Source organism: Vulpes vulpes, chromosome 3 (genome assembly GCF_048418805.1).
Source record: "Vulpes vulpes isolate BD-2025 chromosome 3, VulVul3, whole genome shotgun sequence".
NCBI classification, from domain to species: domain Eukaryota; kingdom Metazoa; phylum Chordata; class Mammalia; order Carnivora; family Canidae; genus Vulpes; species Vulpes vulpes.
The window spans coordinates 55,906,758-55,932,185 of record NC_132782.1 but is presented as its reverse complement, the minus strand read 5'-3'; the positions used below and the strand labels follow the sequence as shown (position 1 = coordinate 55,932,185).

The following is a 25,428-nucleotide window of genomic DNA, read 5'->3' as shown; positions in this document are numbered from 1 at the left end:
GATGTAGATTTTTTTTCTTTATTAAAAAAATTTTTGCGTGTGATATACTCATTATTTTTAAAAGCCCTGCAATAGGGGAGCCCGGGTGGCTCAGTGGTTTAGCGCCGCCTTCAGCCCAGGGTGTGACCCAGGATTGAGTCCCACATTGGGCTCCCTGCATGGAGCCTGCTTCTCCCTCTGCCTATGTCTCTGCGCCCCTCTCTCTCTCTCTCTCTCTCTCATGAATAAATAAATAAAATATTAAAAAAATAAAAATAAAAACCCTGCAATACAGAAGGTTACCCAGAAAAATATGTTTTTACAATTTACTTTGTAAAATTCTGTCCCCCAGAAATCACCATCATTATCATTTGGTGACCATCGTTTGGTGACCAGTTACCTGCCTAAGTTGACATAATTTTAGAAAAGTTGGATTGGATAATGTTTGCTTTTACAAATATAGTATTCAAACTCAGGAAGCTTTCTGAATTTCAAATGAATATTTCTTGACCATACGATCTCTTAATAGATTTTCACTACAGCTTAAAAAAGAATCTTAAAACCTATAATAGATTGGAATTATTTGTTTATAATTACATTTCAGTTTTTATAATATCTGCATTCCCAAGCCAGTAAAGAACTTTGTGTGAACTCATGCTGGCTCCAACCTGTCTTTTCCGTCCTTCTTAGTTTGTTTGTTTGGGTTTTTTTTATTTATTTATGATAGGCACACAGTGAGAGAGAGAGAGAGAGAGAGAGAGGCAGAGACACAGGCAGAGGGAGAAGCAGGCTCCATGCACCGGGAGTCCGACGTGGGATTCGATCCTGGGTCTCCAGGATCGCGCCCTGGGCCAAAGGCAGGCGCTAAACCGCTGCGCCACCTAGGTATCCCCCGTCCTTCTTAGTTTTAAGTAATTTTTTATTTTACTTCATCAAGGCTAATAACACGTACATTCTTTTCAGGGTCCACAACTCCCATAAATTGTTTAATCTTTTGAAAATGAATTATGGCTTTTCAGCAGTCCTTTTGCACCATGATTTTTCCATTCCTAAGGTTTTATTTTCATTTATCTTTTGGTTGACTAGCTATATTTGGACGTGGTTATATTTTGATAAACATAAAAGAGTAGAATTCTTTAAGCTGTGTTCATGCATATTAATTCTAAGTCTTTTTCACTTTTCAATTCTTCCATCTCCTCTCCAATGTCTATTTGATACTCTTCTATCTTCTCATGGAAATTTTAAGGAAAAAGGATAATTATGTTTTATTAGTGGGGCTGTTTAGGTTCACATAAGCTGAAATATGTCCAGATTCAAATGCATTAATGGTAGAGTTAGTTATAAAAATCCATGCCTCCAGAACTCTAGGGAATATTCTGACTATTTTTGAACTCTGTATCTCTTAATCAGAGACAGGAACAATGCTTCTTTTGATGTGGTAAAAGGAAAATTTATTTTTTTGTCTCAGTTGGAATTTAATTTTTTTTTTTTTAATTTATTTATGATAGTCACAGAGAGAGGGAGAGAGAGAGGCAGAGACATAGGCAGAGGGAGGAGCAGGCTCCATGCACTGGGAGCCCGACGTGGGATTCGATCCCGGGTCTCCAGGATCGCGCCCTGGGCCAAAGGCAGGCGCTAAACCACTGCGCCACCCCGGGATCCCCTGGAATTTGTTTTAATAAAAATACTAGATGTTAGACTTCTTCCTATCCTTTGAAATTTTCACTTCTCTGTAGCTATTAGTACACCATTCACTGGCTGCTTATAAGAGAAGTCTGTTTGTCTCTCCCTGTTTTAGAGACACACACACATATACACACACCACTCTCTTTTTGGCCTCACCCTCCAACAACTGGTTTCTGCTTCATTTCTGAACAAGTTTTGTAATAAAACTATTTTAATATAAATTGTATATAAATACTGTCTTATGTGAAAAATGCTGGACTGATTTTTATAGACTGATTTTTATAGACCAACCATTAAGCTTGGGGGATTTTAATGGTTGTTTATCTTAATTCTCTTTGCTTTTTTTTGTTTTGTTTTGGAGAAGGTGAAAACGATCTGTTGCCACACTCAACTAACTAGAAGATTTGACGTATTCGAAAGACTGACAATGGACTGTTTATAATATCTCTTTCCATAAGATGTCAGGGCAAGATTTAACGTTATGAGTATTTACGTAAAGCAGATTGTAGGCAATTGGGCTGTTAATCCTTTCTCAAGGATCTCTACCTGTGAATCTTTGTGAATCTGTGAATCTTTACCTGTCCTACCTTTGTATATCTGTTTATGGGGCTGCCCTAAGGTACAGTGGTTCATTATAACAAAGGGTTTGGCTTTGTTATACATATAATTCCCTGAAAAGAAAGCTGTTTATTACATATCATGAGCAAGGAATTTGGATTTAGTTGTGTTGCTCTCAAGGCATGGTTCATGTGGAGATTTAATTAAAGAAGAATAATTCCTCTGTGTAGAGTATGACATATCCCATGACTGTTACCTCTACAACCATGCTTCCCATGGTCTGCCACTTAGAGTCAAGAAACAGTTAATCTTTACAAAGGTAATTCTTCTAAACTGTCTGGATTAAATAAGAAAATTTAAAAATCAAATTTCTAAACATAATATTAAAAACAAAAAAGTATAAGTAAAATAAATTACACAATTAAAATACACAAATCAATGATGTTATAAAAACAAGTTAAAGTTAGGAGACTAAAAGGTAAGCTAAGTAAAGCTATCTAAGAATAAAATACAAGACTAAAAGTTCATAAGTACTGAATAAAATAAATTAAAATTTCCATAAAAGAAAAAATTGCCAGTATCTTGAGAACTTGAAGAAATATATCAGAAGTTATCAGTATAAAATCTTGGCCTTACCAAACCTTAAATGGGAGCAGATAAAGGCTTTCTAGTAGAGCTCTTCAGTTGGGAGATCACCTAGTGGAAAAGTTGCTGGACCCACAGCCTATCTTAAGGGGCCTCTCATATCTCCACTGCCATAGGACTTTTTTTTTTTTTTTTTGCCATAGGACTTATAGAGGGTTAGGTAGTGGAGTACAGAACATGCCCTTTTCCGTAAATAACCACTCTGGCTCTGCTCTGACCTTTCTTCATGACTCCCAGATGTTTGCAGGAATAGCTTATTGTCCAACAAGAAACCATGTTTGAAATTTTAAACATGTATTAGTTTGATTTTAAAGATTTACCCACCCACCAACTCCCCCAATAAAAGGAAGACCACAAAATTTAGAGTCAGAGTACTAGTTTACTGGCAGTGTGATCTTTGGCAAATTACTTTTCTAAACCTTAGTTTCTTATCTCAAGTGAGGATTATGGTTATTGTATGAGGCTGTTAATGAGATTGAAATGAGAAAGTGGGGACTCCTGGGTGGCTCAGGGGTTGTGCATTTGCCTTTGGCTCAGGTCATGATTCCTGGGTCCCAGGATCGAGTCCCACATCAGGCTCCCTGCATGGAGCCTGCTTCTCTCTCTGCCTGTGTCTCTGCCCTTCTCTCTCTCTCTCTGTCTCATAAATAGATTTAAAAAAAAAAAAGAGAAAGTGTGTAAATCATTTAATTCAGGACCCAACATAATAGGAATAAATAAATCTATTAATTTATCTCCTAATGTGGTTGGAAATGTTAATTGAAATAATATTAATTTCTACCTCTTGGTCTGTGATGACTAAGGGAATACAAAATAATGCTTGACAGAGGGGAAAACTTTGGGTAACCTTTATTCATTTATCTTGCTTGACATGACTGAAGAGAAAGAGAAAGTGGTAAACTAGTGGAGGGGGTAGTTCTCTGTTTTTCTCCCGCAGTACATAGGATTATTTATTTAGACTTGCTCAGTGATGCATGTATAGCACAGTATATAAGAATCTGACTGGAGGCCCTGCTCTGTCTCCTTAAACATGCCTTTTCCTGAGACACAGAAGATTGTAGGTCCCCAAGGTCTAGACTTACGTAACCTGTTTCTTTATTTTCCCAAGGTGCATGGTCAAGATAACTGTTTTAGCTGTGGCTGTTGCTTCTTACTATCTTTTCCTAGTCAAGTGTTCTGTCTTTTCTCTTTAAAATGTTTACAAGTAAATGTATGTGAGAGGTACATCTCAACCTGTAAAACACTATTCTGATGTTAATCTTAAAAATAAAGAATGCTTTGGTTTCCTCTGACATTGTAGGCGCTCTGGTTTCCATTATTGGAGGCAATGATGGCTCCTCAGAAGCTGTCTGGTTCAGCTGTGCCTCATCTACACCCTGAAGGTAATTACTTTTATCAGAGTCCACCTATACCATCACCAATTTTTATCTGCTAAGAATTATCATTATGATACTTTTTCCTGGTATCATATTCTTACTGTTTTTTTCTTAATGAGATCATGGTAGTGTTAACCTCATCTTTTATGTGCAGTGCTTTCCATGGCACCAGATCTGCCATTTGTCTTGAATAATAATAGTAGCTTTGCTGTTACTTATCAGCAGTTAACTTTAAAACATCCAACTGGCCCTGGTTAGCTAAGCTTCTAGGAAGCTATATAAATCCACTATTTTCTACTCACTTGTAGGAAAACCCAAAAGCTCTTATTTTAAACTAACATTAATATTAATATTTTATTATTATAACAGCTCTGAAATCTTTGACCATGCAAGTTCTAAACAGCATGGCAGCATTTATTGCTCTTCCATCAATCTTGCAAAGAATCTTACAGGTGAGTTAAAGGGGAAAAAATTCAATGTTGATCAGTTTCAAATAATATGTTAGTTATGTTTAACAAACAAATTAAGCTAATGTTAAATGAGTCTCGAGAGTAATGCAGATGATTTTGGACATTGCTTAATATATAACTTATGACCATCATACTTGAACCTTTCTTGGTGCAGCATGAGTGTGGGTTTGCCTGGCGCACACTGGCAACCTTCAGTGAGGGTGTGCAGCCTTCACATGTTCACTATGATCTTGAGAGTCAGATATATAGGCTCTCTATGTGCCACCTGGAAGGAATCACCATTTATTTCCAACTAATTGTGATTCTTAGAGTAAAAAAAGAGATAACCTACAAATTAAGATAGGCATTTCCTAATCATTGGTTGTAACTTAGGTTTTCTAACTCGTTGTAAAAAAATTTTTTTCATGTCCAAAGCTCATCCCCATTCTAAATTCTACCCAATTTTGTGTCCAAAGCCTTGGTAGGAAATAACATTTCATCCTGTTTTCTTCAGCAAAAGGCCCAGACATTCCCAACATCATCAAAAGAACACTAAAAATACCCTATGATATATTTTTTGAAAAATCTGTGACCATTCCTGGGGAAACAGCAGGAATTACCTTAGAATGCATTTTGTCTTCCTTCACTGTATGCAGCATAGACACACACACCAAAACAAAACAAAACATTGATCTTGATGCCATTGATCTTTATAATTCTCAAATGATTTTTCTCCCATCAAGAATGTCCCTGGCAGTTCTCTTTAAGACTCACCAAGCTCAGTAGCCCCGGTGGCGCAGCGGTTTAGCGCCGCCTGCAGCCCAGGGCGTGATCCTGGAGACCCTGGATCGAGTCCCACGTCGGGCTCTCTGCATGGAGCCTGCTTCTCCCTCTGCCTGTGTCTCTGCCTCTGTCTCTGTGTGTGTCTCTATGAATAAATAAATAAAGTTAAAAAAAAAAAAAAAGACTCACCAAGCTCTACTTGCATTGTATTAAGCGTCTAGGCCTTCCTTCACTGATACAGACTGCTGCTTATTAGGCTCTCCTCACAGTTTATGTATCTTCACATGTATTACTACAATTGATCCTTCTTATGTGTTGGAAAATTCTTTGATATAGACAACTTATTTTATATCCATTTTAGAATATATTAGTCATAGTTTTTAATTATATGTAAAGTAGTATCTCCTTAAGGCAAAAATAATTTATCAAGTAAATTAGAAAAAATGAAATCTTAAAGTCAAAAGTGGCTTCTCTCAGCGTATGTGTTTTGCTTTATGTGGAGCTTTAACCACACTTGGATACATAATAATAAACAAAAATCAACTTTTCTGTTGGCAAAAGCATGCGATTTTTAAAAATTTTGTTTTTCAAGGCTCCTGACTTGAAGGCTTTTGATATTAGAAAATCTTCATCTTATTTTGAGTTATATTTGCATTCATTTTATTTTTTAATTTTTTTGGCATTCATTTTAATTATATTCTTATCATTTTCTACCTTTAGTGGTAGAAAAGGTACCTTCCACTTTTACTCCCACTAGTCAGGAGGGTATGCTACTTCTTAAATTCCTTATCTGCACATTTGTGATTACTGTAATAATGACTCTACCTTACATTTGTATAGAGATTTTTATTTTTTTCAAGGTGCTTTCACAGTATCTCATTTGAAGCTCACAACAATCTTTTCAGGTAGGTAGGGCTACTATAGAAATTTCTATTGATGAAGAAGGAAACTGAAATGTAGAAAAGTTAGTACTTGGCCTGCCATTAGCGGCAGAACCTGGGCTACCATCAAAGTCTCTCGCCTCCTGATTTATGCTCTTTCCTATTCTATCATGTAAGCTTTACAGTTGTTTCAGTGCCTGGTCTTTTGAGGAATTAACTAGTTTATTAATTATAAATTATTTTGTTTGGTTGTTTCCTGGTAGATGAAAGGCTTAGCTCTTGTCCTAAAAGAGCTCTTCTAAGAGACAGAAAATGTTCTGTTGTAACTATTCTTTGGGCTCTAAGCAAGTAATAGTGGCCATCTGAAGGATTATCTGCTGTGACCTCACAAAGGGTGTTTGCAACTTCATCCCTACATTTTCAGTCCGTGCAATTACGACAGCAGGACCCTGACTGCACTAGATCAACTCAGGATGACCAACTGGCCTAAGCAGGGCCAGTCAGGAAATTTTAGAACTGGACTTGAAAAAGACAAATGAGTCTCTCTTTGGGTCTCTGTGTATATAAGGTACAAAGTTCAGCAGCTGACAGTGACTACTTTCCTACCAAGTGGGCTAAAATAGTAAAAAATAATAAGTAAAATTACAGAGAGGAAGAGAAGAATAAAGCAGACACTCAAAGAGAAGAACAGACAAGATGCATGAAGAAGAGAAGAAACCATGAGAGGATTCAAGACACGAAGAGAAGATAACACAGAAACCCTGATGGCATTTGAGTCCCTCATTATAGTTCTTAAGGCTCACTTGTATTCCTTTGCTTGGATCTTTGAAACAGCCCAGTATCTTTACAATAGTTATGTTTTTTAAATAAGTTAGAATGAGTTGAGCTTCTGAATCTATATAGTCAAAGGAGTAACAATAAAAGTATCTCTCTGAAACAGACTGGGGAATTTCGGAAGATTTCCTGGAGGAGGAAATGTCTGAACTGAATCTTAAATAGCTTATAGGAATCAGGGGGGAAAAAAAACGAGATAGGACTATTCTAAGCAGAGTGAACTATATATACAAAGAATGTGAGGTAAAACATGGTACATTTGGAGGAGTTGCAAGTGTTAAGTATGCTTGGAACATAGGACAAGAATAAAGGTGAGTCACGGAGCTGAAATTTGAGAGACTGGCAGGGACTATGTTCTTAATTGCTTTGTGAACCATAAGGTAGGACTTTGGATTTAATTTTAAAATTAGTAGAATCTCACCAAAGGCTTTTAAGCAGAGGAATAATGGAATGATGTTTCTCTTTAGACAGATCATTCAGCCTATATGTTATACAGAACAAGTTGGAAGGGATCAAGAATGAAAGGCCTAGAAATACCCAGAATGTAAGAGGTATTCAAAGCTTGTAAATTAAGTTGCGTAGAATGGCTAGGAGAAGATGGATTTAGAAATTAATTAATAGAATCCACTTGACGTTTAGAGGTGAGGGAATACAAGAAGAACTCATGTTTCATGTGACTAACAATGAGCAGTTGGGAAATAATGAGACTGGACTTTATGGGAAGAGGTAAAAGTGGAGACATAGACTGAGAAGTTGTCAACACAGAAGTGGTAGTTCAGTTCTTGAAACTATGTGAACTTTAGGAAGAAATGAGTTAGAAAAGCAGAAGGCTAAAAGTGGAGTTCTTGGAAATATCTAAGAATCGGATCTATTTACCGATTTTTATTTACCGTTAGAAGGATCTTTGGAATAAGACTATACTTTGCTAGTACCCTATCACCATCACCTAGCCTAGAGGCACTTGGCATATAGTAGGACTAAATATTGTTAGAGTGAATAAAAGTCACAGGTGGAGGACTTGATTGCCCTTTTGACCAAGGTGGAGTAACAGAAACCAGATTTATATCCTTGTTTGAAACAATGAAAAAACTGGACAAAGTATATGAAATAGTTTTTTAAAAACTGGATATAGGCAAAAGATCAGTGATACCTGAGAGATAAGAAACAGACAAAATAAGCCCTGTGTTTGCCACAGCTTAACATCTTGAGAGACTTTCTAGGCAGTAGTGCCGGAAGGGGGATCCCAGCCATTTTCCAGCATATTCATTGCTTTAAGGAGATGGAACCTGAGAATCAAGAGCCTGAGGTGGCCAGAGTTTGCAGGCAAGAGAACTCTGGAGATGTACAGAAGGGCCCCCCTTTCAAGTATAAGTGCATGATCTGAGGAACCTATGTAGGCCAAGGAAAGAATCACCTGAAAGGATCAGAGGGAATAGTACTGGCGCTCACACAGGGCCAACAGCAAGACTAAAAGGACAGAACATTGGGTAGAATACTTAGAAGTACTCAATAGTGGGAAATAATCCTGGGCTACACATAACTCCAGTCATGCCTTGAAAATCTTAATAGCAAGACCTAAAAGGATCAGACTGCAAGTAATTTAACTACATCCCAGAACAAAGATTAAGAATACTTTTAGGAATACAAAAATAGCCAGGTCCCAACAGTATAAAATTTATAGTCATTATAGGACATTGAATCAGAAATTACAACGTATTCAAAGAAGTTGGAAAATGAAACCCACATATGACATTGGATATTAGAATTAGCACACAAGGACACAAAGCAGAAAAAAAGATCAGTGAATTTGAAGACAGCAATACAGACTACTCAAAATCAGAGAAAAGTAAATTAGGAAAAAAAAAAAAATCTGTGAGCTCTGGGACAATTTCATGTGGCCCAAAATATGTGTCCTTGGAATCCTGAAAACAGGAGTCAGAAAAAAAAAAAAAAAAACTTGAATTATTGGCTGAATATTTTTCAGATTTATTGAGAATTATTAGCACACAGATCAGTAATCCCAAACCTAAACAATATGAGGAAAACTACAAGGCATATCATAATTGTTCAAAAGCAATGATTAACAGAAAAGCTTAAAAGCAGCCAGAGAAAAAAGAGGAATAAAAATAAACGTTTCTCCCAAACAATTTTAACCACTTTGACCTCGTTGACATTGACATATCAATTATAACAGCAGAATACACATTCTTCTCAAGTTGTACGTGGAATGTTTACCAAGATAAACCATACTCTGGGTTATAAAGTAAGTGTCCATAAATCCAGTGTTTTGGATTTTAACCATTCTAATAGGTGTGTAGTGGTCTCATTGTTTTAATATGCAGTTCCCTAATGAACAGTGACATTGAACATCTTTTCACATACTCATTTGCCAACTGTGTATTCTCATTAGTTGGATTGTTTGGGTTTTTTTTTTTTTATTGTTTTAAGAGTTCTTTGTATATTTTTATACACGCTTTTTGTCAGATACGTATTCGACATATTTCTCCCAGTTCATTCTCTCAATAGTGTCTTTTCATAAAGCAGAAGGTTTTTTTTTTTATTTTAATGAGGGTTTTTTTTTTTTTCATGGATTGGGTACTTATTTAGTGTTATATCTAAAAACTCATTATCAGACCCAAAGTCACCTAGATTTTTTTTTCCATATTCTAGAAGTTTTCTAGTTCTGCATTTTACATTTTAGGTCTGTGATCCATTTTGAGTTAATTTTTATGAAAGATGTAAGATTAGCATCTAGAGTCATTTTCTACGTGATGTCCAGTTATTCCAGCACCGTTTGTTGAAAAGACTATCCCTTTCTTCATTGAATAGCCTTTGCTCAGTTGACTTATTTATGTGAATTTATTTCTAAGTGCTCTGTTCTTTTCCAGTGATCTGTTTGTTTAGTCTTTTGCCAGTACCAGATTATTTTGATTATTGTAGCTTCATAGTAAATCGGAAAGTCAGGTAGTATCAGTCCTTTGACCTTGTCCTTCAGTATTGTGTTAGCAATTTTGGGTCTTTTTCTTTCCATATAAACTGTAGAATCATTTTGTCTGTATCCACAAAGGAACTCACCAGCATTTTGATTGAAATTGTCTTTGTCTGGTTTTATCTAGGTAATGCTGGCCTCATCAAATGAATTAGGAAGTATTCCCTCTGCTTCTATTTTCTGAAACAGATTGTAGAATATTGGTGTAATTTCTTCCTGAATATTTGATAGAATAAACCAGTGAAACTGTATGGGCCTAGTGCCTTTTATTTTGAAATGTTAATGTTTATGGATTTAGTTTGGTTAAGAGACCTGGGGCTGTTTATTATCTATTTCTCCTTGTGTGAGTTTTGGTAGATTGTGTCTTTCAAGTTGATCCGTTACATCTAAGTTATCAAGTACTCTAACCCAGGGGTTTTTAATGTTCTTAGGTTTTGAGGGTTTTCTGTGTTTTTTTTATTTAATCTTAATTTTTCTGTGTTTTTTAATTTAATCTTTATTTTTTTATTTAATCCCTTATCATTATGTTTTCATCAGTCCCAATTTTCAGTCCATTTTTAAGTGTTCTCCACTAGAATATTTTCTAGATTATTTCCTGAGTTGCAGCACAATGTACATAGAACAAAGTACATACTCAATAAATCTTAGTCGGTTCAATCACTTCACCAGTAGTCCTCAGCAGTTCATAAAGCACTTTTGTGTTCTTTATCTCCTTTGACCTCTATGTGCATTAATCTGGGAAAGTAGTAAGATTCCCGTGTTGCTCATGGGGAAAGTGCTACTCATGTTAAATGCCTTTCCTTAGTTTACTCAGTTATTAAGTGGCCATAGCTGGAACATGACCCTAGCTGTTCTAACTCCACATTTTAGGCCTTCTGTACCTAACATCCGCCCTGGCGTATTTTAGATCTGCCTTTATCAAGTCCCCTGGAGAGAAGAGAGGAAGTAACAGTTCCTTAGACGAGCCCTTGCTGCTCAGATAGCTACTGTTTTTCCAAGGGAGATGTTCTCATGGTAGGAGGTTCTCAGAGATCATCTTGACCTCCAAATGTCTATTCAGACCGATGCCAGGCACCTGAATCGTGCAGGCCACTTCCGTAAACAGTAGATGATAAGTGAGTTGAGTGTTTTTAAGGAACTATATTTATGTTTCAGATTCTGCCTTTCACAGCTTGCTTTTATTGAGCTTTACTCTATGGCAGAAAGTAACTCTTGGCTCCTGAGAAGCTGTCTGTGACTGTCTTACTGAGGAAAATAAAGCAAACAAATGATTTATATGCTAACTCGCTGAGGGCATGATTCATATTGTAAAGTAATGCTTGATTAGTAAAGATTTAAATCACAAGGAAAACCACATACATGCTGCAGTAGATCCCAGAAAGCAAGAGGGGGGAAAGCGGTCATCACACTTTTTCCAAAGAGCTCTCCAAAAACGAAGTTCATGTGATGTACCCAAATGTGCTCTTATTTTATGGTTTACAAATAAATTGAAGAGAAGCCTCAGCAGTTATTCATTGCTGAAGAATCTAACTGACATCTTTGGAAAGTAATTTAAAAAGCTAGTGGATTGTGTACATGCTGTGCTAGAAGCCTTGAGCTCCCTTTTGCACTCTATAATTTATATGTTGTCCCAGCATGAGGTAATTTTCATGATTTTGCCTTTAAATTATGCATATTAAAGTGAAATGTACTGATACAAATATAGACATGACCTATAAAGATTTCTTCCTTTTCTCAGAATTTAACCTTTTAAATGCCTTTTTATTCTCCAGACCACCCTTGTCATAAACAAATGACACAGCTTTTCTGTGCTACAGCTATATTAGTGTGCTGAATGCACATATTACAGAAAATACTGTAATATCTTTTTTATAATAAGGTATTACATGTCCCTTGATACTTTGAGATATAGGTGTATTTATTAGGAGCTTGACCAAAAAGCTTGGTTGATTGCAAGTTCGGAAGCATTAACAAGGATCTATTTTCATGAAGAAAAAAATTAAAAATTATCTGGTGAATATATAGTCTGAGTTGTTTTTCTAATAAAGATTAGTCTGAGATATCTAAAGTCTTGCCTTTTGTAAGTGATCTGCACATGTTTGACAGGTTTACCTTAGTGACACATTCTCTAGCTGTGAAACAGAAAATTTCTTCTGAAGTGATGGTTTAGTCCAAACTTGTAAACATGTTAATTAGTACATAAATACATAGTTTTTCTCTTCCTTTACTTTCTTAAGCATAAGCTCAGCATCAGTGACCACAAATCTATGGCAGACAATCTTATGCTGCGCTAGACCAACTACATGTAGTAAAAACTGCACCCACCCTAGTCCTCCAAGAGCCATCATCAGATCCTAAGAGAGAAAAAGGAAGGAAATACTCAGACTGTAGTATAAGAGCAGGAAGACAAGATTTCTTCTCATATTTCTGAACCTCTCTCCTTACGTTTTTCCTGCTTTTAAGTCTTGTTTTCACATCTGAACTCACAATTACTTTTAATGCACCAAGATTTTTAAAAAATATTTTATTTGAGAGAGAGAGAGGGGATATGTACAAGCCGGGGAGTGGGGATGGAGTGGGGCAGAAGGAGAGGGAGGAGGAGACTCCCCGCTGGACAGGAGCTGGATGCTGGGGAATCCCAGGACCCTGGGATCACAACCTGAGCCTAAAGCAGACATTTAACCAAATGAGCCACCCAGGCACCCCTAACACACCACGATTTTAAATAGCAATCATTCCCTAAAAGTAACCAGAAAATGTTATCCATATTTTCCAGCAAACATTAGCTTATTAGTTTATTGGTGTATGTTATTTACGTTTAGTTATTTAGTTTATTAGTTTATACTTGAGAGACCAGTATAACATGTTAATTGAAAACATGATTTCTGGTGTGCCTGGGTAGCAGTTGATTGGGTGTCCACCTCTTGAATTTGGCTTGGATCATGGTCTTGAGGTTGTGGGATCGAAGCCCATGTTGGGGGAGAGTCTGCACAGGTTTCTCTTCTTCTCCTTCCCACTGAATGTACTCTTTCCCCCTAAAATGATTAAATCTTGGGGGCACCGGGGTGGCTCAGTGGTTGAGCCTCTGCCTTTGGCTCAGGGTGTGATCCCAGGCTCCTGGGATCGAGTCCCGCATCTTACTCCCCACAGGGAGCCTGCTTCTCCCTCTGCCTATGTCTCTGCCTCTGTGTGTGTGTGTCTCATGAATAAATAAATCTTTTTTTAAAAAAAATCTTTAAAAAAAAAAAAAACATACATTCTGAAGTATCTAGATTCAAGTCCCAATTTATCTGCTTACTAGTTCTGTGATCTTAGAGAATTTTACTTAGCTTTGCTGAGCTTGAACTTCTTCATTTATAAATGTTCTGGAAGGAATGTAATGATATGGCACATATAAGTAGCAGCTATTTTCATCATCACTGTAGAGTTCGGCTCCCCTTTTTGGCATGGGAGAGTCGTTTATGTCAGACTAACCTCATATTAAAGTAATAGACTTGACATACTCAGTTATTAGTAATGTTTTAATTATAATTCTTAGCGTGGCCAAAGGTATAGTAAAATGAGCACACAAATGTGCTGATGGAGATAAAAGTTGCATAATACGACTTTGTGGTAGAGCAATTTGGCAGTATATATCAATACCCATAAAAATCACCTTTGAATCTGTAATTCCCTTTCTAGAAATCTCCTCTTAAGAAAGAATTAGAGTGGGATGCCTGGGTGGCTCAGCGGTTGAGCATCTATCTGCCTTTGGCTCAGGTTGTGATCCCAGGGTCCAGGATTGAGTCCTGCATCAGGCTCCTTGCAGGGAGCCTGCTTTCTCCCTCTGCCTATGTCTCTGCCTCTCTCTGTATGTCTCTCATGAATAAATAAATAAAGTCTTAAAAAAATGAATGAATGAATGAATGAATCAGAGATTCTGACCAAAATTTACAGCATTTGATGATCATGAGTGGATTTGGGAAGGGAGAAGCAAACTTAAATGTCTAACGAGAGAATGGTTGGATGATGTGGAATTTTCATATGATTCATACTCTATGGCTATTAGGAAATACTTGATGATATGGGAGACTGCTCACAATATAGTTATAAAAGCATGTAAAATACTCAAATTCTGTACACTATGAAATATATCTTTCTCTCTTGCACTTTCTCTCCTTTCCCAGAAACAAGACTGGAAAAATGTGCACCAAAATATCGATAGTGTTTATTTGTGTGGCTGGATTTCAGTGTTTTGTGTCTTTAGTTTATCACTTGTTTTTGTACACCTCAGGGTTTTCCAAATTATACATAATAAACAAGTTACTTGGCATACCTCAAAGGAAGAGCAGTGGAGGGGAGGTTAGGTGTCTAGGTATCTGTTGTTTGTCAGTAGTGACTTTATTGAAAAAAAGCTTTGAAAAACTAAAAGCTGCTCCTTGAATCCAGAAACTAATCTCCTAAACAGAAGTCTTGTCTCCTAAAGTGATTTAGATGATAGGGCCCAAAAGGTGGCCAGATATGGGGCACAGAAAGGGTTGTTGGACAGGTTCTAATATTCAAGTGAACATTGGTTTTAATGTAGCAGATAAATAAAGGCACGGAGAGGAACAGATGATGTTTAATATGGAGGAGAGGAAGATTCTTGCAGAAACAAAACCAAGGTGAACTTTATTTAGATTTGCAAAAAAGATTAAGGGGCTTGTATCACTTAAGTTTTAATTATTTATCTTTTCAAAATATTTATGGTGGTCAGAGGGAAACCGATATGCATTTCCATTGAAAGGTTCATAGAAGAATAAATACTTTGTGACTGTAGAAAAGCATTTGAATATTCAGGTTTTTCAGATAACTTCTATATTAAAGTAATTTTAAAATACCAAAAACAGAATTACAAATATTTGCAATTTTTTTCTAATTAGGATCCAGTTTATGGAAAAGGAAAACTTGGAGAAATCCAGGGGCTTATTCTGGGAATGTTGGATACCTTTAATTATGAACAAGTAAGCTACTTTCTGTTTCTAAAGCTGTCCTAACGTCCTTTTTCTTTGCACCTGTACTTTAAAAATTCTTATCTATTTAATGGAAGTTTGGTAGATTGAAGTATATGCTTTTTAACAGTTTTTAAATCTCTTGACCTTAATATGTGTGTATACACACACACACACACACACACACACAGATATTCCAATGTGGAAATGCATCAAATTTGGACTTATTTTATTCATTTGATTCATTGACAATGTAACAAATTCTTTCTTCCCAAATTAAAAGTGTGAGAAACTTTCTGGAAAGATAACTTAATACAAAGATGTAACCCATGAAAAGAGTCAGCATGAGTGTAGAAGATTACAAAAAAAAAAAAATTAAATGTTTTCTTCTAAACATTCTGAAGCAGATAATTGCTACTAACCAAAAATGGTCGTCATTTTCCTTTAACTCAGAACTGCCTATAGCATTAATTCTCAATAGGAGCCAGCATGGTATACAGAATTTTTTTTTTTTTTTTAAATGATAGAGAGGCAGAGGCACAGGCAGAGGGATAAGCAGGCTCCATGCTGGGAGCCCAATGCGGGACTTGATCCTGGGACTCCAGGATCACGCCCTGGGCCAAGGCAGGCGCCAAACCGCTGAGCCACCCAGGGATCCCCCAGATTTTTATTCTTAGTATACTTCAAAGTGACCTGTAAAGCCACCTAGGAAAAGCACTGTTTAGGCATGTTAGATATAGTATCTGCTTTCTTTTTTTTTTTTTTAATAATCTAAAAGAAGAAAAAAATTGGAGGTGACAGAGCTTTTCTTAGGGGTTTAAGAACTGTAGTTTTGCCAAGTATATCCAGTGAAACAGACACCCCTGCAGGCATGGATTCCGTGTTGGTAGACGGGAAGCTGAGTGCAAGGCAGAAAGCTTTTGCAAACTTTTTGAGTAGGAAAAGATGGGGCTGATTGGAAAGAATTATAATGGTAAGACCATTGGACCTAAAAATTCTGCATTACAGATAAAATTAAAGGACTAGCAAGGAGGATGAGCAATATGTCTTCCCCTTTGGGACTGACAACAAAGAGCCCAACTGCACATCTAAATGATATATGTGAATGTTGAGAATTAGATAGAGTATGAAAACAATATTTATAAGCACACAGAGCCTTAAGACAACTTAATGTGATAGCTGTGAAAATGTCTTTATGTGACATACTGACAGATGTCACAGTCTTAAGTAGATTCAAATGACTTGTAAATGCTGATCAGGAAAATGTGATCTCTCTGCCCAAGGGAGATGAAAACTCAGTAATGGCCATTAGCTTTTTCAGTGAAAGGTTATTTGAAATATTGCCATGGATGCAGTTTCTATTTAAAAAAAAAAAAAAAATCCAGGACTTTTTTTTTTTTTTTTTTGGTTGGTTATTGCTTTTTGAGTCAGAGGGAACTTATTATAGAAATGTAATAAATAAATAGGTTTGGGTTTATCTAGTCATTTGAAAGCCATCAGTACTGAATTAAGCTACAGAATAGCAGAGCACACATTTCTCAGTAGAAACTAATGACAGCCTTTTAATAAGTATTTTGATAATCTTAATGTATGCAGTTGTCATTACTTGCACATCAAAATTAACTGCTTAAGTTTGGGAGTATTTGCTGTTTGTTTTATCAATGTTATGCCTTCATAGTATGTTCTAACTTCAGTTGTTTTACTGAAAACGAAACAGTACTATTCCTCATTGACCCCCTCTGTCTCTTTCACTTAATGAACCACTTTTGGGTATGTGTTTGTTGTTTTGGTCTTTCATAGACCCTGCTGGAAACAACTACTAGCCTTCTAAACCAAGATCTTCATTGGTCACTGTGTAACCTGAGAGCTTCAGTCACCAGAGGACTGAATCCCAAGCAGGATTACTGCTCTATATGTTTGCAGCAATACAAGAGACGCCAAGAAATGGCTGATGAAATCATTGTCTTTAGGTAAGCAAGGAAAAAGAAATGTTACACATGTGGTGTGTGACGTGTATTACCAGGCAGGGATACATGTGGATACACAGCCCTAGGCAATCATTCTAGCAGTGAACAAAACAAGGCAAAGTTCTTGTCATAGACCTTACATTCTGTGTAGGTGTTGGAAGAATGTATGGATAGGGGCAATAAAAGATGGACTCTGAAGCCAAACTTTTTGATTTCAAATTCTGATTCTGCCACTTACCACCCATGAGATTTTGGACATGTTATTTAATATCTTTACATCGTAGTTCCTCATCTGTAAATTGGGGTAATAATGATACCTTTTCCTTAAGGTTTTATGAACATTAAATGAGATAAATTACATAAGACACTTATAATTGTGCTGACATATAGTAGACACTTTGTAAGTGTTATAGCTTCTGTTATTATAGACACAGGAAGATTGGCACACCTGATGGTTGGAAGAGGAAGAAGTTATCACACAAAGAGCCCACTCACTCAGCACATACTAATTGAGCTCATACTGTATGCTAGGCACTGTTCAAAGGGATAGGGTACAGCATGAGCAGAACAAAGGATCTGTTCTCATGGAGTTTACATTCTAGTAGCAGGGGCAGACAAGTAAGATGCCTGATAGTGATTATAGTAGAAAAAAAATAAAACATATTAAGTGAGAATAGTGTTTGGTGTGGGAAGATATGTTATATAGAGTGATCAGGGAAAGCATTACTTATAAGGTGACTTAAGAGACAATTTAAAAATTAATAAAAATGTAATTACTGTAAAATAAAATATGTTGTAAAGGAATATTAGGAGCTAATTTCCAAAGAGTAATTTGGGAATGTCTCACTAGTTTAGTGACATTTGAATAGAGACCTACGGGAAATGGCCATGCAGTATCAGGGAGAGAGTGTCTCAGGGAGAGGATGAGCAAGTGCAGTAACCATAAGGTTGGAGCATAGTTGGTGAACGTGAAGAGTAGTGAGTAAGTAGGCTTGTGTTGGCAGAGTAAAGGAAAGGGAAGATGATAAGAGAGGGCTTCAGAGAACAAAGAGGCCAAATCATGTAGGAACTGGGTCATTATAAAGAGTTAAACTTTTACTCTGAGATGAGAAGCTATTGGATGGTTTTGAGGATAGGTTTGACATTATCTGACCTATGTCTTAAGGATCACTTTGCTATGTTGAGAATGCACTACAGAAGGTCAAGGGTGAATGCAGGGAGACCAGTTAGGTTATTGCAGCAATCCAAGTAAGAAATGGCCCAAGGTGGTGGTAATGAAGTAAGAAGTGGTAGGATTCTGGGTATATTTTGAAGGTAGAGCTGATAAGATTTATTTAGAAGTTGGATGTGAGGTGTGAAAGAAAGAATAGTCAAAGATCATGCCAAAGATTTTGACCTGAAAAACTGGAAGAATAGCTTTCTATTGGGGTGTGGAAGGTTGGATGAGAGCCATGCAGTGGGGGTAGAGCAGGGTAGAAATCAAGAATTTGGTTTGACACATGTTAAAGTTAAGATGCCTGTAAGACATCCTGTCCACACATGGATGGTATTTTAAAGCTGTGGAAATGAAAGTAATCACCAAAGGAGCAAGAGGAGCTATAGAAGAGAAAGAGTAGGGAAAGACTATAGAAAAGAATTGACTTCTGAGGTGGTCTTACGTTTCAGGTTGGAGAAATGAGGAGGAATCAGTAAAGATGACAGAACTATATTCAACACTCACTTCTGAGAGGTTTATTTAGTAATCAACAGGGAATTTCTTCCTATAGATAGTAGAAGGATTTACTGTAGCACTGACATTTTCTTTTTTTTTTTTTTTTAATTTTTATTTATTTATGATAGTCACAGAGAGAGAGAGAGAGAGAGAGAGGCAGAGACATAGGCAGAGGGAGAAGCAGGCTCCATGCACCGGGAGCCTGATGTGGGATTCAATCTCGGGTCTCCAGGATCGCGCCCTGGGCCAAAGGCAAGCGCCAAACCACTGCGCCACCCAGGGATCCCCGTGACATTTTCATAAATACTTAATTGAGTCACAACTGTTGCCTTAGATTTGATGAGGCAAGCCACTCATGTTGTTATCGAGCTGCTTAAATCATTATGATTTTCCCCAATTGCCTTTTTATACTATCTAAAAATATTTCATAGTTTGAGAAATGAACAGAAGTTCAAGTCATCTCCCAGGTGATTTGTAGTCAGAGTACTGTGATTCTTTTCCTACTCCCAACTGAAGTGTACAAATATGTGAGTCTGGATTTTAAAAAAGAGAAGACAGCAACAAATAAGTTTCCTTTCTTACTTCTTAAATATACAGCAGTCAGTGCATTACAGCATATTGGAAGTCTTTATCGCTTATAAATACACTCTAACATAACATATGTTTGTGGATTTTATAATAAGGAAAAGTGCAAATTGGTTGCCTTCATTTTGCAGCTGTGGCCATTTGTATCACTCATTCTGTCTGCAAAACAAAGAGTGCACCATAGAAACTGAGGGGCAAACAAGATGGACATGCTACAAATGCAGCTCAAGTAACAAAGGAGGGAAACTAAGTGAAAATTCATCTGAAATTAAAAAGGGAAAGACAACCTCATCACAGGTAAGACTTGTTTTCACATCAGGATGGAGTTAGTCTTTTCTTACCAATGTCTTTTGGGCCTGGCCTCATTTTTCTTGTAGGCCTCAACAAATTTAACTCACTGGTATCCAGAGCATGACCTCTTCTCTTCAGCCCTATTCAGTATTTAAAGAGCTTCTCCTCTTTGCCCCACATTGAAAAACAGGGATTTAAGAGCAAGAGTAGACATTTTCTGCCCTTAAAAAGCTTAAGATCTAGTTGAACAGGGCGAATGTACACCAATGAGTCCACTGAAGACCCTTTAACAGAGTAAGAGGACAGACAGCAAGTACAAATGCTGTAGTACTAACAGTACCTGTGTGCTAAAGTGTGCAGAGCTGTCACTCTTAAATGGGGCCAGTGGACAAAGTAAATACACATGTGCTCTGTACATGGTTTTCTCAGCTGGGTGACTTTCTTTAAAGAATTTCATGTAATAGTGTTCATTTGAAAATTTTTCATTGCCTTTGGAGTCTGACTAATGGAGTAGATACATTGTTTATTTTATTTTACTAAGATTTTTATTTATTTGACAGAGCAAGAGAGCAAAATCAGGGGGCAGTAGCAGAGGGAGAGGGAGAAGCAGGCTCCCCACTGAGCAGGGTGCCCAATGCAGGGCTTGATCCTAGGACCTTGGGATTATGACCTGAGCTGAAGACAGACACTTAACTGAGGCACCCAGACGTCACAACTTTTGTTCATTTTACAGCCTTTATTTTCTTCTTCTTAATCAAGCAGTAATGCAGTTGAACTCTACTGCCTAATAACTTGTGGGAGAACGGAATGTGGCAACACGATGGGCCCAGTGTAGAGGAGGAACAGTTGCTAGCTGCTATGACTTGATCATTATTCTGTTCTCAATTTATTTCTTCTTCAGAGTGAGAAGAAGTGTCACATTTGCTGTTTCTCAATCCTTCCTGGGCCCCCTCCCTGTAGTTGGCCTTAACATCACTTAGTGAAAAGTTGAACCTGTCGATTTTCTCATGGTTTCATCAACTTTCAGCGCTGTTTTAGAAGTAAACCCAGAAAAGAACTTTGGGTTAGCTTCTTCCAGTTCAGAATTTGTATATTCTGGTGGTAGGCATTCATTTACATTCATCCAGTGTGTATGGAACAATGTGCCAGGTACTGTGCTAAGTACCAGGGATACAATGGTAGACAAGACATTTTATCTTGTAGGATATATGATCAGTGAAGTTATGAACAAATTTTGAGTATATTCTCAAGTTCTTTCTGACGCCAAATATGTGGAATCTTTTCCAACACCAAGTCTGACACTAATTCTATCAATACCCTGGACACCAGCTAGGTGTCCAGTAATTCACTTCTGACACTAACCACCAGGAATTAGCGTCAGATTCCACAGGCCTAAGGATTCATTCACACAAGATTGCCCTTACTTCAAATACCAGTTGCAAATGGAATGCTGCAGTTACCCACCCTTCTGACTTGGCAGATTCCGAGGTTCCCGTGATCAGCCCCCCAATAGTTCGATAATTCACTAGAATAACTCCTAGAACTTAGGATAATGCTTTACATTTACTTAGGATCCAAGTCAGGAGCAGCCAAATGGAAAAAATACACAGGGCAAGGTATGGAGGGGAGAAGGGTGCTTCCATGTCCTTTCCCACCACCTCAGTGTGTTCACCAACTCAAAACGTTGAACCTGGCCATTTCAGAGTTTCTGCAGATGTCTCATTATATAGACGCAGTTGATTAAATCATTGGCCATTGATAATTAGACTCCGTCTCTAGCCCTTTCCCCTCCCCCAAAATTGAGGGGGGAGGTCAGACAGGGATGGTAGAGCTGAAAGTTCACAACCTGAAGCTACCTAGGGGTCCATGGACACTAGTCATCTCTTTAGCATACAGAAGGCACTCTAACCACTCCAGAGATTCTAAGAGTTTAAAGAGCTATGTACCAGAAACCAGGGACAAAGACCAAATATATATAATTTTTATTATGCCACAAGTATTTGCAGATGAACTATGCTGTATAAGAGCAGATAATGAGTAGACTTAATCAATGTGGGGAATCTTGGAAGGCTTCCTGGAAGTGTCATGTTAGCTGCCCCTTAAGGGAAAAGGGAAGTAAGCTAGACAAATTTAAGTGCAATGATAGGTGGAAGGAGAGATACCCTAGGCCCAGGGAACAATATAGATAGAAAAAACATAGCATCTCTGCTGTGAAACTAGATGTTGAGCATAATTGGGTCAAGAATATGAGAGAGTGAGTGGTATGAGGTGAGGCTGCTGTGGTAAAAAAGGAATCATATTAATTACTTTCATGTTCGTGCTACAGAAACAGGTAGGATATTGTGGGGTTTTAAGGAAGGAAGATTATCTGATCGGAATAGCATTTTTTTCCAGAGAAGTATTCTTAGAACACTCTATCTGCAGTGTAGAAAATGAATTGAAAGGGAAGTAAGAACAAATGTAAGGAGACCCAAGAATATTGAAATTATTTAGAGGAAATAAGTGGTAACTTGTACTAGAATGATAGAAGTTGGGATGGAGAAAATACTACATATTTGAGATGTGTTTCAGATGTACACAAACATCAAAATAGTTAATATGGTCCCTGCAACCTCATCAGCTGCATCTCAGACCACTCTTTTTTTCATGCTCTCATCCAGTCACATGCAACTTCTAGTTCCATGCTCTTTTCTGCTTCATAGCAGAGATGCTATATTTCAGAGAATTATCAGAGCTTGGTCCTAAATTTGTTGGATGGGGCTGTAAAAGGGAGGAGTAAAAAATAGTACCTAGATTTCTTACTTGAACAACTGATGGATGATGGTACCATTAACTGAGATAGGAAGCAATAAACAAAGAACAGACTTGAGAATAAGAATTGTTGAATTACGAGACTTTGGCAGGACTTTGTAGGTAAAGATGTTCAGTGTGGTTTCCAGATTGAAAATTTTATTAAATAATCATCAAAAATGCTTCCTTATTTGTATTTAGGGAAGGAAAGACAGGTCTTGTGATATCCAGCATGTTTCCAAGCTGAATCCAAATGCAGATGGAAGAGCCATTATTTATGTAAATACTTAAGTCACGTCTTGGGGCATTTTAGTTTTTTTCCTCTTTTACATCCTATTCATAAACCAACTTGTGATTGTATACCTATGATTGCTTGGATATTACTAATTAAAGTTTTCTTTCTTTCTAGACAGTCCTCAGCAGCTAAAATATGCCCTTTTTAAAAGGCTATTTTTAAAAAATAGAATTATGTTTTATGTATATAATTACGTGTTTTAATACATAATTGACAAACAGTAAAATTTACCTTCCACAAGTTTTACAGTCATCTTTACAATCAAATATAAAGTAATATTATCACCTACTCTTAGATGTCCCTCATATCTCCTTGTAGTCAAGCTTTCCCCTACTCTCAGTTCCTGGCAACCACAGATCCATTTTGAGTTATTTGTTAATAGGGTACAAGATAAGGATTAGTGTTTGTGTTTTTGGGGGGTTTTTTTGCATGTGTATATCCATTGAATTGCCTTTGTACCTTAGTCAAAAATCCATTGACTATGTATGTATAGGTCTATTTCTTGACTTTCTATTCTTCCATTGATCTATAGATCTATATATCTATCCTTTCTCCAGTACTGTGGCTTTATAGTAAATGTGAATATCAGGTAGTATAAGTTCTCCAACTTTGCTTTTAGTTACATTTGGCTTTTCTAATTCCATTGCTTTTCCAAATAAATTTTAAAATCAGCTTATCAATTTCTCCCAAAAAAGTCATGCTGGGATTTTTTTGGGATTGTTGTAGATCTATTGATCTATCAATTTGGGGAGAGTTAATATTTTAATAATGAGTCTTTCAGTCCATCAACACGGTATATCTATCAATTTATTTCAATCTTTTTTTATTTCACCAGTGTTTTGTAGTTTTTGGCATGTAAATCTTAAATATTTTGTTTCTAAGATTTGTTTCTATAATGACCTTTGATATATTCTGTATTTTACTGTTTTATATTACACTTTCTAAATTATTGCCAGAATATAGATATACAACTTACTTTTTGTATATTGACCTTGTGTCTAGTGACCATTGACCTTACAAAGCTTACTTGTTAGTACTAGTATTTTTTAAAATAGATTCTTTGGTATTTTCTACATAGACAATCATATCATATGTAAATAAGGACTTTTATTTCTTCCTCTCCAATCATACACCTTTTATTTCTTTTTCTTGCCTTATTGCATTGACCTTCAGTTATAGTGTTGAACAGGAATGGTGAGAATAAACTTCTTTGCCTGGTACTGATTTTAGGGGGAAAGTGTTCATTTTTTCATTATTAAGCGTAATGTTAAATACAGACTTTCTGTGTGTAACCTTTATATCATGTTTTAGGAAGTTATTTTTTATTCTGTGTTTGGCTGAGAATTTGTTCCTAAATGGGTGTTGAATTTTGAAGCCATTTATACAACCTGGTTGCCTTGTAGCCACATCCACCTCATACAGTGAACAAAGACAGTAATCTGTTTCACTGATTTTCTTCCTGCCTCTCTCAGGAAGTACCTAGAAAAGGGAATTATCTTGAAATTGGGCCTACATGTCAAAGGCAGCTTTATTTTTAAGCTATCTGCGGCTATCCCATTCTGGAAGGGAGGAGAGATGACTCAACCTTTTCATTGTTTAGGAAACTTCAGTCAGATTTTTGGTCAGATCCTCTTGGAAATCTTTGATACTTCCTTTTTTTTTTTTTTAATTTTTATTTATTTATGATAGTCACAGAGAGAGAGAGAGAGAGAGAGAGAGGCAGAGACATAGGCAGAGGGAGAAGCAGGCTCCATGCACCGGGAGCCTGATGTGGGATTCGATCCCGGGTCTCCAGGATCACGCCCTGGGCCAAAGGCAAGCGCCAAACCACTGCGCCACCCAGGGATCCCTCTTTGATACTTCCTAATAATGAAGCAGTGATTCTCGAATCATACGGATTTCTTCAATTTTCTTCTTGTTGTCTGTGTCTCTTATTTTTGTTACTAAGACAGTAAAAAGATCTAGTATATTCATAACACAAGGAAAGAGAAAATGAAATTTATCATATATATGCTGTAGATGTGTTTATACTAATCTTCACAATTTTATGAGAGTGATATATTCCCTATTTTACAGCTGATGGAACTATATGTAACTCAGACCAGGGAGACCAGTATTTGAACTCAATTTGTATGGGATTATCATCACCCCCAGTTTTCCTGCCTCCACTCTGTTCTATTTTTAGCATTCTGGCTTTATGGAAACCTGGTAAAGCTGATTTTTAAAATACATCCATACCATATTGCTAATTAAAAGTTCTTACCATGTGTGAGCCATTCCATTTTTAATTACAAGAAAATTAAAAATGCTAATTATGTATGTGATAGCTTTTATTAAATTTTATTTCATGAAAGTTTTACTTTGTTCAATTAATTTCCTTTGAAAAATCTATCAACTATGGTCATTAAGTTCCTAACCAAAACAAGGAGGAAAACAGAGGAGGCGAGGGGCTCAGTGACTCCAATATTAAGCTGAGTTTGTTTTTTTTTTGTTTGTTTGTTTGTTTGTTTGTTTGTTTCAAGCTGAGTTTGGCTGTCGGCTCCCACTTGTTGCTCTCTACTCCCGGGAGATACTGAATGCATTTGAACCTTCTCACTGCCTCTGTAACATGATCCTTTAGTCAAATCAGTTTTTGTTTC

General features: G+C 36.8%; 1 protein-coding gene across 5 annotated transcripts in view; it reads left to right on the top strand.

Annotated features, from left to right (window-relative positions):
• VPS8 (VPS8 subunit of CORVET complex) overlaps positions 1 to 25,428 on the top strand; it is a 248,815-nt gene that overhangs the window by 179,269 nt on the left and 44,118 nt on the right. For 3 of the 5 annotated variants that reach the window (XM_026007303.2, XM_072752533.1, XM_072752536.1), the window contains exons 40-44: positions 4,169 to 4,250; positions 4,614 to 4,696; positions 15,082 to 15,162; positions 16,951 to 17,120; positions 19,545 to 19,710. In XM_026007303.2, the coding sequence (XP_025863088.2) occupies positions 4,169 to 4,250; positions 4,614 to 4,696; positions 15,082 to 15,162; positions 16,951 to 17,120; positions 19,545 to 19,710 (582 nt within the window). The remainder of the gene's footprint in view (positions 1 to 4,168; positions 4,251 to 4,613; positions 4,697 to 15,081; positions 15,163 to 16,950; positions 17,121 to 19,544; positions 19,711 to 25,428) is intronic. The other 2 variants (XM_072752535.1, XM_072752534.1) reach the window with 1 other exon arrangement.